Here is a 17,662-nt window from a genome sequence, read left to right as displayed (position 1 = left end):
TCCAAATAGCAAGTTCTATCTTGACTTTTTTCCTAATTACTTTTACATGGAACACACCATGCAAACCCATTGTAGCCATGTGCAATCAATTAAAAACTAATCTAATATGCAGGCCAAATACATTTCTTCTGAACAAGCAGTTTATTGTCCGGTCAACTGAAAGCAAGCAGTGTTTTGTGTTCATTTTCTTCGCATCACATTTTATCAAAAAAAACCCCCAAAAACCAAAAAAAAAAAAACCCAACCCCAAAACAAAGCCAAAAAACCAACCACTTACTGGAAATCGAACTACAGACACATCTGTCTTTGTGGCTTCAACAAGGAAGTCCATCCAGAAGTCCACAAGTTCCTGTTTGGCCATATGCTGTTCTGGAGTCAGTTTCTTAAAATGCTGATATATCAAAATAGTCTCTACAATAGACTTCAGGTACCTGTGATCATCCAAGCATATATAGACGGTAAATTTAGTACAGCCTGTAGGTAATAACATCTCTAATCACAACTGAAACATTCACCATTGCAACACCAAGGCAGCCAATAAGATTTTGGTTCTCTAGGACTGCTTTTAATAATAACAATTCCTCATTTAGAACTGGCAATGTAGCTGCTATATTAGTAACCTGAACCACAAATGAGTTCTGGGACACTTCTTCCTGCATATATTCCTGATCCCATATACTGTCTCCTATCCTAAACCATGAAAGGATGGGACCATGCTAGGGAAGGACAACAGCAGCACTGAATGTCTCCTCTAAATCCAGCTCATCCCTCTCTCTGCTATTCTACTTTCCCAGGCTGACTTATGGGGCTCCTCATAACATTGCTTTCTCTTGGTGTGTTTTAAAAGAAGTTGTAAACAATCTTATGCAGTTCTTATGAATGCTACAGCAATGAGATATACATGCTTAAAGAGGATTTATTGCAGCTGCAACCTTACTGCAATTAGACTATTCATGGAAGTGTTGCCTGACTTATGGGAGGAAGGTATAATGTAAACTTTGGGAATAGTTCCATAGCTGTGCATTTTCCAGTCACCCTTCTTAGGCCATGGGGATATCTACTCCCCTTTGCATCAAGCAGGCTCTGCTGAACAGCAGGCAAGAGACTGGGAAGGAATTTTTCACAGGAGCAATCCTTCCTGAAGTACAAATGAGTGTGCTGTATATTCAGAATTTAATCCACAGACTTAAACTCCAAAAGCACTGGTACATAAAATCTTGACAACCAGGCGTTCATAAACTCCAGGAAACTCTACCAGGAGACTTGAGGGAGCACTATCCAGCTTCTCAGTAAAACATGCACACAGTAGAAATTGAAAACCTTGCAGATAAACACACTGTAAACAGTGTTTATAAAATATTTGGCCAGAAAATGAGAGTTTTTAATTTTGATAATTCCTATGTTATGCAGATATAGATGTTTAGCATTTCCATATTTTAGCACATCTACATATATTCCCATCTGATCAGCATGTGGAAACACTAGCCTTTACAAAAAGGCAAAAATAGACAGGCTGAGACATATGCACTCTTTCAACTGAAATAGTGACAACCTTTTTGGTCAGAAAGGAGTCTTGGTTCTCCCTAGCTAACAGGATCCCAGCCCTTTACTGAGTAGGTGACCAGTTCCTAGCTGCTGCCTATACCCAAAGCAGAACAAGTGCTGGGAGCCCACTGTCAGAGCACACATCTCTTGGCCTTTATGTAAGAGCTGTTGACTCTATAGAGTTGTCCCTAGACAACCTAGATTTATAACCTTTAACTCTAAATTTATAACCTTTCTGTTAACTGGACTTTACTCTGCATTCTTCTCAATCATAATGAGATGCAACCTGCACCATGCTGAGCTGATTCGTGCTCAAATTCCTAAAACAGCCGGTATGCACAAGTACCATCACAGTATTCCAAGGTTTATTCATGCCTCTCTAGCCAAGCTGTCTGCATTACCAAAAACTTTCAGGCAGTTCTGACTAAACCCACATGCCACTACCACTTCTCTTCAGCAATGTAACTGCTCAAGTATGGTGCCCATAAAGCAACTCCTCCTTTTCCCCTTGCTCTCAGAAGAATATGGAGCCAATGTTGAATCTACCCTTTTCAGACACCAAATTAAAGACCCATAGCGAATCTATTTCTGAATAAGGGCAAAACGGGAAAGAGAGTCCCTTGTCCACATAAAAGTACAGTGCAACCATATACAGACAGCAAAATTTGTTAAAAAAAAACCCCACACCAGTCTCTTGTCAGTAAATACGATGCCAAATGTGAAAGCTGAAGGACTCCAATATTTTAATACATAGCAATGTACATGATCTCATTTATGACCTTACCATGCTGGTGCTTTTAGCTTAAACAGCTTTTCTGAAGCCTGGATCACTCTTACATGGTCATTAGCCAACATACTGGCCCCCAAGAAAGATCCCACTTCCCAATAGCTTTGCAGTTTCTCCAAGCTCCCCTTTTTACCGAGCAGGCTGCTGATCTTTACTCCTGTAGTAAAAAGAATAATAGATTACAGGAATATATTAATGCATTTTTAAAATAACTATTTCCCTGATTTGAAATCTATTGATTGTTTAAATTACTGTAGCCTCTCCATTTCAATAAAGTAAGATGCAAATCATACTTACCAGTTAATGTTATGTGCCTTCCAAACACCCTAAGAGGTAGCAGATTTTTTTCTGTCCCTCCCCCTCTTCCTAAAAGCTCTTCAAGAAAGGAACTTTAAGACATCACTGTCAGGACAAGGCCACAGTCAGATTACCTATGTTCTTGCATGGACCTCATCTGTAAAGGTAAATTGGGGCCTTAGGCTACACAACATAGCTGTAAAAACTTAACAGATGCTGAATAAGGCACCTATTATGTTTTTTTCTGCTTTGTTTTTTTGACTTAAAAGCCCCAAGCCCCAAACTTACCTTTATAGACAAGGTCCCATGCAGAAGGAACAGATGATCCACTGGGCTTCTTCCAGCAGTGATGTTCTTTTAATTGCCGCAAGTCCTACCCCAATGAAAGACATCTATTAATATTCGTAAGTCCCCCAGCAACTCAAGACTACGGAGAGCCTCAGGTTTCAATTTTGACTTGCTATGTTTTCTGAGAACTACAAATTCCCCTGTGGCCTTCAGGATGATTTTTAGTTCCTATTAGCTGCCACATATTTATAGCTAACATGAGATATGCTACGCTATCCCTCACAAATAAAACAATTTGCAGTTTACAACACAAGCCTCTTCACTACCATAGTCTTTTATTCACTTTTCCCACTACTCCATTATGACATTTTCCCTCCCACATCACCTTCCATTGTCCTTGATATTAAAGCTGAGTAGTCACAAGAAATTTCAATGCAGCTGTTGATCTTTATTTTTTCCTTGAGCAGATAAGTAGACTAAACTTCATACTGGAAGCAGCAATAAATCTATTAAAATGGGTATCATTACATTAGCTACATTTCAGTCTGCAAAATTCATCTTGTTTTCTTACATTGTTCCCATTTTTATGTTATCAACAATAGACAATGTTTTTAAAATGCGAAATTTTAAGTAAGTGGTCTATAGCCTATTTCACATCTATACTTCACACTTTGTGCTCTCTTACTAACAAGAAATTGTTGTGCTTGGGTAACATACAGAACAAAATAACACTTAAATCGTATAAAAAACATTATTTGTTCACTTCTCAGGAAAGAAGTTTGTTTAGTTATTCCCAAAGAGAAAAAATGCAGCAGATTTTACAAAATATCACGGATCTACTTGAAACATGATACAATGTAAATCACATCCACCAACTCCACAAGGTGCAGCAGTGACCATGTTTGTCTATCACCTCTGCAAGGGTTTAAGGCAGGGTGCTGTATTACATTCAAGTTGTCAAGACATGGCTTGAGGATGTATACACACACTTGGTGTAGGATAGGAAGAGGGAATTTGCGTTAAATGTGTTCAGCTTCAGTTGAGTTCTAGAAATCAAGACCTACACACTATCCACACAACACAGTAAACAGAAAAAGAAATCTCCCCCAGGACCCTAGAGTAACACTATTCAGCAATATCCTCAAAGGCTGAAGGGCTCTGCTAGAATAAAACATTTGTATGTGCATGAGCAGCATACAAGAGCAGACAGACACCCACTAACTTCTACCGGCTTTGCATGTGACCTCATTGCAAGGGAAATAAGGAACCGGTATCACCGACACATGAGTAATTTCAAACTAGTATACTTTTGCTGGGAGGAAGGGGAAAGGGAGCAATTTAGCTTTATGGAGTGTCCTCGCTGAGTACTAGGTGATGGCACTACACAGTTGCAGATGGCACTCACTGACAAACAAGAACAAGCTATTTGTGACAGTGAGCAGCAGCACTGTTTCCCAAGCTTACACCCTTTGTTGTGCTTCCCTGCACTTTCAGGAACCCACCCATCAGAACCTCCCAGGGCTCCAGAGGTGGGAACAGAGGCAGACCAAAGCACAAACTCAGTGTTTGGTTTTCATGAAAAGCACAACTCACATGGGGAGGAACTGGGACTACTGATGTGGCAAGGAGAAGTGTTTGTTAGGAGGGTAAGGCTGGTGATAGCTAAGGCTCTTGAGTTCCAGCTCACAGAATAAGGGAGATAAATGGTGGGAGAAAGGATAGATGTGTAGCAGTGATGATATCAATGGACACCAAGTTCAGTAATCATTACTGTTATGTAGCCTGGCTGAAACGGAAGTTTTACAACTGTTCTGTGAAGTGGGTCCTATTACCTTAGAGAAGACAACATCAGCCCCTCATCAAAGCCTTCTGAGAAAGATGAGGTATGCAATGCTAAAACTCACTCTAGTTTGCAGACCTTCCTCTACAAAACTCATCTACAAGCTTACTTATCACTGTAAGGCAAGCTGGAAAAATGCAGATGCAGTGTGGAGAAATTAGCAGTATGTCTAGAAGACTATAGCTCTAATCTATAGAGGTGACGAGGTTATATTTTGTTTTCCAGTGGGTTTGGTCCTTCTCTAGTTCATTTTGATTTCATCATCTTGAAAAGTTTTTTGAGAGTGTAAGAAAATCCTGGCAAAGTCAAGCAGTCTTTCTTTCCATGAAAAACTTGGCATTCACAGCGGGAGAGAAAAAAAAAAAAAAAAAGCAGCTGAATTCCAAGCATTTGCCCTTAAAAATAAATGAGACATAACAGAGGAACCATTAATGCCAAAAAAAGCCATTAATTTTGTAATACCAAGAATATACCCACAGCTGGGGAAGAAAGTGAGATACAGTAAGTAGATATTACCAGTTAATTATTACTATAAAGTTTTTATAAATAAACTGATTTCCTTGCTCAAATATTGACAGAACAATTCATATTACAGGATCTTTTGTGTGTCAGAGTTGCACAGCCCGCAGAGATCATTATTGTAAACACAAAGCACTGCGTTTCTGGTTCTGCAATTTTGTACAGTTAAGAGATCAATACTATTCAGAAAATAGGATTGCCATTAATATTTGACATGATCATTTAGTATTAACTATTAGCTGACAAGCAGAGGAAGGAACTTTCAGAATGCAAAATCTCTGATCTGACTGCAGATTACTAAAAATTTTCTTGGCTACTGGACTTAATCATAGTTTTACTGGAGTTATTAAATTATTGCCAATGCAATAAGATATGCATCTTCTAATTACAGCCTCACACAGCCTCCTCTGAAGTGCTGTTAGGGACCATATTCTTCCTTAGCCTTTCCCAGCCTACCAATTTAATTTCCATATAACCTAGACTGAACTTCAACCAGCTTGCTCTAGCCTCTCTCCTCATCTCCCACCAGAAGACAGACTTCCTCTAATTTCTATGTGCTACAGATAATGCTGTGGGTGGACACCAAACTGAAAGCACTGGCAGGCAAATCTCACTACTGTGAACAAATGGTCTTGTACGCACAGATCTAAACAGGAGGAGACATCAAAAGAATGACAGACATGTAAGAGATTCTTGGGATGCGGGGGGAGGGAGACATCAAAACATTTTCCCACACAACCTCTGTAGTTTTGCTTATTTTTGTTTAAAAGATGAACATTAGCCCAAGGCAAGGAAAATAGTAAATTATCCTCAGAATCTAGCACAACTCAAGCCAGCTCACAGTACAAACCTCATAGTACAAAGATAAATGTAAGGTGGTGCACCTGGGAAAATACAGCACAGGCCAGGATGTGCCCCCCTGCGGAGCAGCTCTGTGGAAAGGGACCCGATATTTCTCCACTTAATCATTCATCAGCCATGGATGAAATATTAAGTAATAAGGACCCTTAATTTCTGTAACTTCCTCCATACAAACACCAGCGAAAACAACACTGGACAAACTCATGACAAGATGATACCAAACATCTGATCCCTGCAAGTAACACCCAGATTTCATCAGCACAATTAATTTATCTAAATATGGTTGGCTATGTGCCATTGAAAAGTTTCTTTAAAATGGAAGGATTTGAATTAAACTACACACTAAATATAACCCAGCTAAGTTATCTAATACAGAATTAGGCCAGCTGAGTGAATGTTTGCAAACGCTATGTAGAAAGCAAAACATGTATTTTTACCTCCTATACTGGCTCAAGAATTCAAATTTCAGTGTAGGAGATGGAAGTATTCTGACCCAAAAAACAAAACCTCAACCACTCACAGAAGGGCCAACATAGTAGTTGGGGAAACTCTATGCAGCCTATCACCTCCACATGAACACCTTCATTCACACCAGAGAAGTAACCATCTCGCCCTGACCTTCACACTCAAAAAGTTCTCCATCTAGAGAATGACTTCAGACACACAGAGCACACCTAACTTCTAAATTAGAGCAGAAGCAGAGTGCAGGAGCATTCTATAGAATGAAGGATGTTGTTTCTTCCTTACTTGATAATCTCCTCAGGAGACTAATAAAAAACCAAAAACAAAACCAAAAAAACCCAGAAAGTCAAGAATTATACTAATGCATGAAGATGCATGTCAGTTGCAAAGGATATGTTAGTACATATTACAATATTCAGTGCTTTCTCTCCTACCTTCCCTAAAAGTATTACATATCAGCTACTAGGAAGAAAATTAACTCTATCCCAGCTGAAACCAGGACATCTTGACTTTGCATTCCCCTCAAATCCAGAAAAACTCCAAAATCATGAAAACAAAATGGACACCTTAATTCTTCCTTCGTAAGCACTGAACCAGCTTGTGTGGGGAGGTTGTGAATGCCCTGTCAGGGGAAGTGTTCAAGGCCAGATTGAGCAACCCGATCTAGTGAAAGATGTTCCTGCCCATAGCAAGGGGTCTGGACTAGACAGTCTTTAAAAGATCCCTTCCAACCTAAACCACTCTCTGATTCTATGAATGCAGACATTCAGGAAACCTTAAAGAAAACATTGGAAGAGAAACTTCCTTCTCTCAGCCCATCCCAAGCTCAAGTCAAGTGCATTTTTCCCACTCTTAGGATAGCCTTTTTGTCCATATTTCCTACAGTTCTACAGGGGGGGTTGTTTGCTTGTTTTAAAGAATGCTAGCTGGAATTCGATTCCCTCTTTGAGTGTTCCTGTTTCACACAAATGACGCCAGTGCAAAGAAAGATTGTCAGTTTTCAGTAAGCCTTAATAACCAGTTAAGACCTTGAAACTGGAACCAGGTCTTCATGACAGCACTCACCCATAATCAGGTGGGATCAGTGGTGATGTGGGAGACATACTTAAGTATTCACATAGTCATTATCAAAGCATTTGTATACAACAATCAGATTTTCCCCCTGTGACAGCGAGTGACGTCACACTTTCATTATAATGTGATTTTGCTGTGAATTCGCAAGCTGTAATTACCAACTTTCCGCAGCTCAAAAGAAGTATCAAAGCAATGTCCAGCTGCCAGGAGGAGTACTGCATAGTTAATTCCTGACTGTAATGTTGGCTCTGACTCAAACGCTTTCTTGAACCTAGAAAAAACAAACATACAAGTTTACTTTCTAAATAATGCAATCTAGTAGGGACATAATTACACTTTTAGGCACTTTAAATACTTATCATCTGTTTACACAGCAAGAATCCATGGAAGTAAAAATATTTTACCATTTTCCACACATGTTTTGGGGTTATTTTTAGGAGCCCATTATTTATCCTCCTCCCATTTCCTTTTCTATTGCACAACAAGTACAGACCCTACTCATCCATCCCAGTGAAGTTATAGTATCTCACTAGATTGCCAATTTTGAGATGAAAGAAAAAAAAGAAATACTATCAGTTTGTAAGACACCTGTTTCACAGTTAGATTTATTAATAACCTTATTATTTTACTCTTAAATGTATGAATTTTCACTGACTTAAAACCTTAGATTCTATTGTGGATCTGCTGCAGTGATGAACAAGCATGTCAATACGCATAAGCACAAAAGCAAGTGATACAAAACGTACGCTGCATTTAGCTATGATTTCAGCTACTCCAAATCTATTCCTTACCGAGTAGCCTCATTGACACTGTCCTCATGAGTCTATTCATATGAAAATCAAGTATATCAGATTTTATTCTCCTCAAGAGGAAGTGAGTGAGCAAGAAGAATGGCAGTGGTATTCACCTAGCCTAAATCGTGTCTAAAAGAGAAGGGGATTCACACAAACAGAGCACACACTATCCTCATGCTAGTAATGCAAGTCACTGACAACAGCAACAGCAGATCAACAGTGCTTTAAACTTGTCCTACAGAATAAGAACATGTTTGGCTGCATATATACACAAACACACATGCACTTATACACCCTACTGTAAGGAGGAGGCAAACAAGAATATCGTACGTGATTTCAAGAGCACAAGAGATTTGGTCAACACAACCCTGCTACGATAAAAGTAGAGAGTTTAAAATTACTTTCAAAACAATAGGAAAAATCTAGACAAAGAGATGGATCACATAATAAAAGTTAAGCAGGTTGTAAGATTAATACATAAGGAAAGAAAGAAAAATAATCTATAATAGAAAACAAAGGATTTGTCTTCCAGACCACACTTTGACATGTAAGCAAAGCTAAGGCATTTTGATCCTAGCAGACCACAAATAATGTCTGGCCTCGTTTCAGGTTTTTGTGAATCCAATGATTCAGGACTTTGCATCCTTTAACATAAACTCTGCTGTCCAGAACTTCAAGACAGGCTCCTCTTCAATCTGCTACATATATACTCTTTCTATACTCCAGTTGCCCCCCTCAAAAGAACATAATCATTGGACAAGAGTCTAGCCCTATAAAACAAAAACATGATGAGCAAAGAAGTCTCAATTTTGCCTTTTCTTTCCAAATTTTTCCCTCTTCCAGGAGAAACTCATTTTTCTAGCCATCTTTACATGCTACTCACACCAAGAAATACTATTACCTTAGATATCTGTAGTCCTATTTACCTCTCCTAAATTGTTACAACCAAAAGTGTAATTTCATATTTGGTGCAATCCTGTGCTGACATTCTTAAAACCTGCCACATAAATATAAAAAAAATAACCTGCATTAATTAATTTTGAATAGATGAAAGTATTCATGGTTTCCTAAGCAAGTCACAAGTCACGTCTGTTAACTGAACTGTTTTAAATTCAACTGCTGCAGCTGCTGACATTGTCATGCCCCCAGTATCACTGGAGAAACCTGTGCAGATTTGTAGAAAGGTGGTAAGGTTTAAAAGTCTGCCTATGAAGTGGAGGCTGGCTCAGCTGGTATAATTATAAATGCCATCAAGAAATTGAAAGATGACATTTGAGAAAATGTTGCAGTGCAGACACTGAATTAGGGAGGTAGCAGTGAAAAGATTTGAATAAAGACTTGATAGCTTTGGTAAGTCTGATTTACACTGTCAATATGCAACAAGAAAGTGACAGTTAATTATCAATCTTTCATCTCTTCTCTCATATTTATATGAAAGATGTCTTTTATTCTGCTTTTTAATTGGCAGGAAAGCATACTGCCTGCTTTTTCTTTTTTTCCCCCCTTCCTTCTGGAATAGACCAAAGTACTTTGACATCACCAGTTGTTGCAAAAGCAACGCTTTGGTTCTGCTGCCAAATCCTCACTATATGCAATTCAATATAGTTTTCCTACATGCTCATTACTTTAGGACTGAGATAACAACCTTTATCTCAACAAAGTAACACTATCATGAAGGCATTGTTCCTACACACACCTTCTTCCATTGTGGCCTCCTGTAGTACTAGAGTAGGTCTCCTTCTCAACGCCTTCCAATGAGTTATGAGTCAGCCTTTCAGCCATGTTAAGCCTGCTGGATGACTAACACTAGAATTCAAATCAATATCCAGCATATAGTACAAACCAAAAGCAACTGGCCCATGCAGCACAGTTTCCAGCCAAACTCCAGCTTGAACCAGCAGAGATTCTCCTTGTCCTATGGCAGAGTCGTCTATATCATGTCTTACTTGCCAGAGACTTAAGAGATTACTTAGGAGCTGGAGGGTCAGCATCCTACCCTGTTGAAGGAGCTGCCAGCCAAATCCTTTCCCAAACTAGTGTGCCTGACTGTAATCACTTCCCCTCACTCCCCTATATATGAATATCATGAATAGATGCATTCTACGATGCATCTATTGAAAGTGTATTAAAACAGCTACATGAAATTATCACTATTATAATTGTTCTTAATCCAACTAGGTTCGAAAATCTCAAAGTTTATCTGTTCATAAGGCACTATGAATGAGAAAAAAAGCAAGATGTACAATAACAAAAGTAATATCTATTCATACTGTTTAGCCTGTGATAATGCTGAGTGTTTGTACACAGGATCACAGTTTCTTTGTTGTATTAGTTCATTAGCAAAATTTCTTTTCTTTTTTTTTTTAAAAAAAAGGATCTTGAAAGTTTGTTATGGGCTTGCCTTAGAACAAATAATTTTCTTTTTAAAATACAAAATTATGAAGGAGGGGAATGACGACAATACGCTGCATTCCTGTTATTTCAACATCTTTAAAAAAATCCAGTAAGCATTGCAAAACTTTAAAGCATGACCAGCAATTATAAACTGTACTTGTATTCTGAGGCCATAAAAGGTAAACAGTTTTATCTTATCTTTTACCAAAGACAGTTCTAATCTGTTTTATTGAAAACAAGCAACAAATGATGAAAGGAGAAGAAAGCTTTCCATTGAAAGCATTTACTTCAACAGGCAGCTGATGAGCAGAAAACCAGGACTATGATCTGATGTGCAGGATACATAAACACAGATTGTCTGTATCCTCATCTGAATCATAATGAAGAAAAGCAGCTCATCCTCACAGAAGTCTAGGATGGCATTCACTGCTTCCATTTTTTAAGCCTATTGCACATTACAGTGTTTTAGTGCACTTCAAAAGCAATAAAAACCATGACACTTGCTTTTAAAATTAAGATAAGAATATGTCTAGCCTATTATGTGCTTCTTTGTCTATCAATGGTACTGTAATGCACTGTAATATGCATATGCTATATGGTGATGATGGGGTGATAAATGAAACTTTTGCCAGCATGAGTTTGGAACAGTCACAGCGCTTGTGAACAAGGAAGCCAAAAAAAAGAAAAAAAAAAAAACCACAAACAAACAGAATGGTACATCCTAAGCCTCAATGCAGAGTTAAACCTCAGCTCTCAGCACCTAAGAATAATAAGATGATACAGTAAACAGGTGACTTCACATTTGGGAAGGAGAAAAATACACTCTGATGAGAACTACCTAAACTTCCAAGGCTCTGAGGTACTTCAAGAACTTTGTGGAACCAGATCTGGATCTGTTAACAACATAAATATCTCATTCTTAACAAGTAAGTGAAGAACTTAAGTGAAGAACATTAGAAGATTCAGTGTATCCCTTAAGGATGACAAATGAATGGCATGAAAAAAAACCAGCTGAAATATATTCCTGTTTAAGGAATATTTCCCCAAAGCTAACAAAAGGACACAGACTACTAAAACAGTACTCACCAGAACGTCCCTTTGTCCCTGCTTTCCGTATCTACGAAACCAGATTCCAAAAACATGTCCTTGTAAATTCGGCCAACTAGGCAGTACATATCTGAAGCTACTTGGTCTTCCTGTTCTACCAGGGGAATCATAATTTCTAGAGCTTTCTGTCTGTCTCCAGGCAGATTTCGCCTATTGAAAAATAAAAAATTGATTAAAAATTCAATAAAGTTAACAAGAAATACTTTTTTATTACTATGTTTGAATATATATGTATGACTTCATCCATGTAAATGTGCTTCTAGACACAATGGACTATATTAAACATATACTCACTTCCCCCCTCCTTCCTTTTTTTTTTTTTTACTTAATATCACTGACCACCTTTACACCAGCCTCCAAATACATTTTCTCTCTCATGAAGCATCAGCTAGAGCAAAGCACTGACAACAGGAACAAGAGCCTCAAGGGCAATTCTTAGAAAGATCACGTGTTACTTTCTTACAAAACAGAAAGATACAAACCTTGGTTTCATACCTAACATTTTTTCATAGTAATTCATGTCTTACAAGTAAAAAAAAAAGATTCCAACTTGTGTCTGTGATTTTTTTTAATATACATTTTGAATGTGGAAAAAAAACCCAAACAAAACCACAACAAATCAACAAAAAAAACAACACAAAAAGCACGAACCAGAGTGAATTCCCATGAAAGGGAAGGTTAGGAAGTGAAGCCAATAAGGTAATATTAACAAAAGCACATCAGACAAATAAACCACGTAACTGCAAGTATTAGACACTTCCTGGTGACTCACGGTTTGGATGCGTGTATCATTCGGTATCAAGAGTTTATTAGAATTTTCTACATATTTGTGTATTGAACAAGCAAATGACTCCTTCCTCTGCAAGAACTATTCTTTGACGTTTTGGGGAGAGTATTAAATTCTTTTGAAGAAATTGCTTGTAATATTTGAGTGGCTACAATTTGAATTGGGGGAAATACACAAAAGTCACCTTGCATCTGTCTTGCAAGCTTTGCACTTAAGAAGCTTGGAAGACAAGGCTACTTCAGAAAGAAAACCCACCACATCAAAAGCCACAGCCTTCTTAAAAGACACTACTTGATCAGAGGTTAAGTAATGGATTTTTGCTTCCCCCTCTACAAGAACATATCAAAGTTCTGATGCATCTGCACAAGCAGTGTCAGTGTAAAACCTCAGAGATCAGAGCATGTGTACTGTAATTAATACCTGTAAACTCATGATCTCTGAGCTCATGAATGCAGCTCCAGAAGGCGGTGATGTGGAACAAAAGGTTTAGGTTGAGCAGAACGGGTAGCAGAGGATGAATAACAACATGACAAAGATAATTACGAAAACAGAGCAAAAGCACTTTTTTCGGCAGATAGCATAAACTGCTTTACCAGAATCAAAAAAAACAAACACTCTGTGCAAGTCTACGTGCTGGGGCAACCTCTACTTCTGACTCAGCCTGATGATAAATGAAATCCAGTGCCATCTCTTCCCAACCTTCAGCCCAGTCAAATTCTAACAAACTAGGGCAAGTCTCCTCAGACTGCAAAACTGCAGCAGGCTCCCAAAATACTTCTAGAGTGGTACAAAAGGCTGGTGTACTCATCAGAGATGGATAAGTGCTTACAATCCCAGGCTCCAGGGAGAAAAATAAATTGCTCCTGGATGAGCAAGTAACAGTCTTCTTCAGGTTTGTGTTATTTTAGTTCCCCTGACAACTAATCATTTGCCCAGCTGCTGAAGGTTTGCTTCTTTATGTCTTCTCATATTGATCACTCAAGTAAAGCAATAAGAGTAAGTCTGCAGCTTCTTCTTGTTTTTTTATCTGGCTTTCATTACAGAAGGGCAATTTTCAGAATGGAGTTTGAGATAGATAACTCTTCCGTATCTCATATTGACAATCACTAATACAGATCAAGCCAATAGCAAGCTGAACTTAATGAGAACAAAATCAGTAAGGCACAGTGGTTTGTAATTTAAGCCATTTAGAGTTTGCTGGTCTCCAGAGACAAAGGTCCCTACTTTTCTTTCTGCTTACTCTTCCACCATCAATGTAGTCACACATTTTCTTGATTTAGGTCAGACTAATCCTGACTAATTGAGCTGCTCCATCCTTCCGTACTAGTGACCTGGATTAGAAGCATGAGGGACAGTTGCTTCCACATCAAACACTCAGATGTGAAGAATATTTGACACCTGCCTCAGCTTAGGAAATATCCTCTATATTACCAATAGAAGAAAGCTACAATAAGCCAAGTAATTCCTTCTTGGCATACACCAGAGCATGAACATTTTCATGGCTGTCATGGATTCCAGTTGCATGTACAATCTCGAGAAAAGAGGAAGAGGAAAATCTGATTTTAAATCCTTTGGAGGTACTGTGTAGACTTTTTGTATGACAGATACTTGTCATCAAAGAGAACAAGTACAGACACATACCTCAAAGGCTACATCTTACAGTCACATCTATAAAAACAGACTTTTCAGTCTGCAAAGAGTCCCAGCAGAACCAATGAAGTATAATGATCTGCCTAAGAATATACTGCAGTTTTGCAGGTTTTTCAGTGCCCCAGTGAACTAGTTGAGTCCTGTTTTCAAAGGTGACTTTATTTTAGAAAATTATGACCTTGAGGTCTAAATAACTTGTTAAAACTTCAAGGTACAGCTAGTGACCTTTGCAAACGCTATGCAGAAGTGACAGATACATACTGGATTATTTAATCTGCAAAGCTCCACATATTTATGACAAAACAGAAACAAAAGTGGCACAATACTGATACACTATACTGATACCTGGTATAAAGGAAAAAGAAAGGATGGGGACATTTTATTCGGGCGAAACAATGCTGAGTTTTATTTTTGTTTTGGTTTTTCATTTGCTTCAAAACCAGGTACATTTTTTTTTCAACTAACTACTTGTGACATATTTTGACATGATATGCTGTTTTGAGCCTCCTCAGAGAACCTGAATTACAACATTCAAATCTGTGAGAAGCAGAAAGATCTGCAGACATATTCTACATTTGAGAATTTCAATGCCTGCTGGCACCTGGTCTACTCCACTAAATGTTAATAGCAAAATGTTCACTGTGATAACATCAAGGGAGCAGAAAACCTTTTTAATTTCCACTGAAAAACTCCCCTTTTAGTGCCTTGCCTAACTGCCAGTATCCTACTGTCGTGGTTTAAGCCCCGGCTGTAAATTACAACCACGCAGTCTACTTCCCCCCTACCCCCCAGAGGGATGGGGAGGAGAATCGAAAGAATGTAACTCCCACGGGTTGAGATAAAAACAGTCCAGTAACTAAGGTATAACACAAATCACTACTGCTACCACCAATAATAATAACGATAAAGGAAATAACAAGGGAAGAAAATACGATACCGCCCTCCGGAAAAGAGAGCCCGACAGAGAAGAGGACGTGCCCTTCCGGGTAGCTCCCAGTTACATCCCCTGGCATGACGTGCTGTGGTATGGAATACCTCTTTGGCTAGTTTGGGTCAGGTGTCCCGTCCCCGCTTCCTCCCGGCCCCTCCTCCTCCCTGGCAGAGCATGAGACTCACAAAGTCCTTGGTCAGTCTAAACATCGGTGTTATCAGCTCTGTTCCCAGGCCAAAAGTCAAAAACACAGTGCTGCAACAGCTACTAAGAAGGAGAAAAACTGACTGCAAAAAAATCCAGGCTTGGCTCTCATTTAACCCAACGAAGTAGTGCATGTTGCTCCATGTGGCACATTTTGTGCATGTTATCAGAGAACATGAAAATTAGTTCATTATTATAATATAATGGAATCTTCTGAAGGACATATGATCAAAGTTCTCCTGTCTCCTGACTACTGAAACTCAAGACTTGAATGAGATTATCCATCAATGTTTCAAGGCCAGGCTGGATGCAGCTTTGAGCAACCTGCTCTAGTGGAAGGCGTCCCTGCCCATGGCAGGGGGGTTGGAACTAGAAGGTCTTTAAGGATCCTTCCAACCCAAAACATTCTATGATTCTGTGTCTAAGCACAAATGCTGCAGCACTGCCACTCATACAGCCATACTTACAGTATTTCTGCAGAGGTAAAATACTGTTAGGTATGTATTTGTCCTGACTTAGGTACTGAAATGAAAAAGTGATGCTAACGCATAGAAAGACAAATCAAACACTCCTGCTAGAGAAAAAGAAATGGAATTTGACAGTGCAAGAGGTAAGGAAAGCTTAGATTGATCATGAATATGAGTCCCCAGAGTTGCTTCAGCGACAACCCTAGATCTGCATATCAAGACTCCAGTAGGGAGCTTCACCCAGGATTACCAACTCTGTCTAAAGTTTTGAGTTATGATTTACTGTTCAACAGCAGAAAGAAGGGTAGTGTCTTACCTGCTCAGTGCAAACGCATAATGGAGCCTCACATGGTGGTGGGAAGCCAAGTCAAAGGTAGGTAGTTTTTCTAAAGTTTTCACCAGTTTCACAATGGAATCATAATCCTTCCAAAAGAAGGAAATAATGAAATTTTAAGTGGCTGTACCGAGTTATGCCTATATGAACTCCTCTTTGACCTATTATTTCATACTAAAAAGTATTCTCAGTTCATTGTAAGCTTTACAGATTTCAGTTTCCTCAGTCTCAAACTGTAAATAGCCTAGCACTCGTCAGAAATGTGAATATGCACAATATTTAGCGGGGAAACATAGTCCTGTACTGAGTGGTTCAACATGGACCTGTGGAAATTTTAGTACATCTGTTTCATTATTAAAATTAGATTCAGGGGCTGAACACTTATCAGAGTTCATATAGTACAGACATTACAATGCTAACTGCATCTGAATTGAGGCATCCTAAAACTCTGAAGTAGGTATGTCTTACGCACCTAAACAAAATAAAAGAATCTTTTAACACCACAGTTTTTAAAGGAGCTTACTTGCTGACCTATTTAAAAAACAAACAACCACAATAAAAAACAAACCACTTCAAAATGTTTAAGGAGCAACAGATGAAATTACATATAACAAAGTAAGCAATTACTAGCACCATTCCAGAAGCTGAAATGCAGATGGACATGTTATGTTTTCCTGAGTAGTGTCACAAGCATGGTGACAAAGAATACATATACATATCAATAGCAGAATGCTACCTTAGCCTTTAAATAGGACACACTAGGTTTGCTGATCACATAGCAATGCTGAGATGAAGAAGAGCTGTTGTATACCTTAGGTGCTGGTTATAAATCAACAATACCTTTCTGCTATGTAAAGGCACACTATAAACAGTGTAACTACAAAATAAAGTAAAAAGCGTCAGTGAAGATACTATACAAGATTTTTAGTAGTGTACATTATTCATTTAGTTTGTTAGTAAATCTGTGCAAAATGCACTAAAAATTTCACTGAGAAGGTAATTTAATTTACTGTGGTTAAGATGATTTTGGAAGACAGGATTCATACCTGGATGTCTCTATAGGACAGCAGCAAGTTTATTACAATGTCAGCAGACAAGACTTCAACATTATCCACTCGCTGTCGAATCCTTGCCAGCTCTGCTGCAAGCTCTTTGCCCGTGTAGAGAGTACGGGCCTTCCTGATGTCATTCAGAATGGATTCCCGGAAATACTGGCTGGAGAGGAACAACTTCACATCAGAAATTTGGGACAGGTCCCTTGCACTTGTTTTTCAGGCTCTGCAGCTCTCCCAGAACGTATATGTGAAACATTTATTGATGG

General features: G+C 38.6%; 1 protein-coding gene across 1 annotated transcript in view; it reads right to left on the bottom strand.

Moving 5' to 3' along the window:
- Window positions 1-17,662, bottom strand: part of MAP3K5 (mitogen-activated protein kinase kinase kinase 5) — a gene marked incomplete at its 5' end in the record, with an annotated part of 100,496 nt that overhangs the window by 40,355 nt on the left and 42,479 nt on the right. Inside the window, 6 exons of the mRNA XM_080615535.1 lie at window positions 278-431; window positions 2,330-2,489; window positions 7,832-7,944; window positions 11,948-12,118; window positions 16,324-16,430; window positions 17,388-17,556. Of these exons, the coding sequence (XP_080471661.1) occupies window positions 278-431; window positions 2,330-2,489; window positions 7,832-7,944; window positions 11,948-12,118; window positions 16,324-16,430; window positions 17,388-17,556 (874 nt within the window). The remainder of the gene's footprint in view (window positions 1-277; window positions 432-2,329; window positions 2,490-7,831; window positions 7,945-11,947; window positions 12,119-16,323; window positions 16,431-17,387; window positions 17,557-17,662) is intronic.

This window comes from Psittacula echo, assembly GCF_963264785.1.
Source record: "Psittacula echo genome assembly, chromosome: 4".
Classification (NCBI taxonomy): Eukaryota; Metazoa; Chordata; class Aves; order Psittaciformes; family Psittacidae; genus Psittacula; species Psittacula echo.
This window is presented reverse-complemented; position numbering and strand designations above follow the sequence as displayed.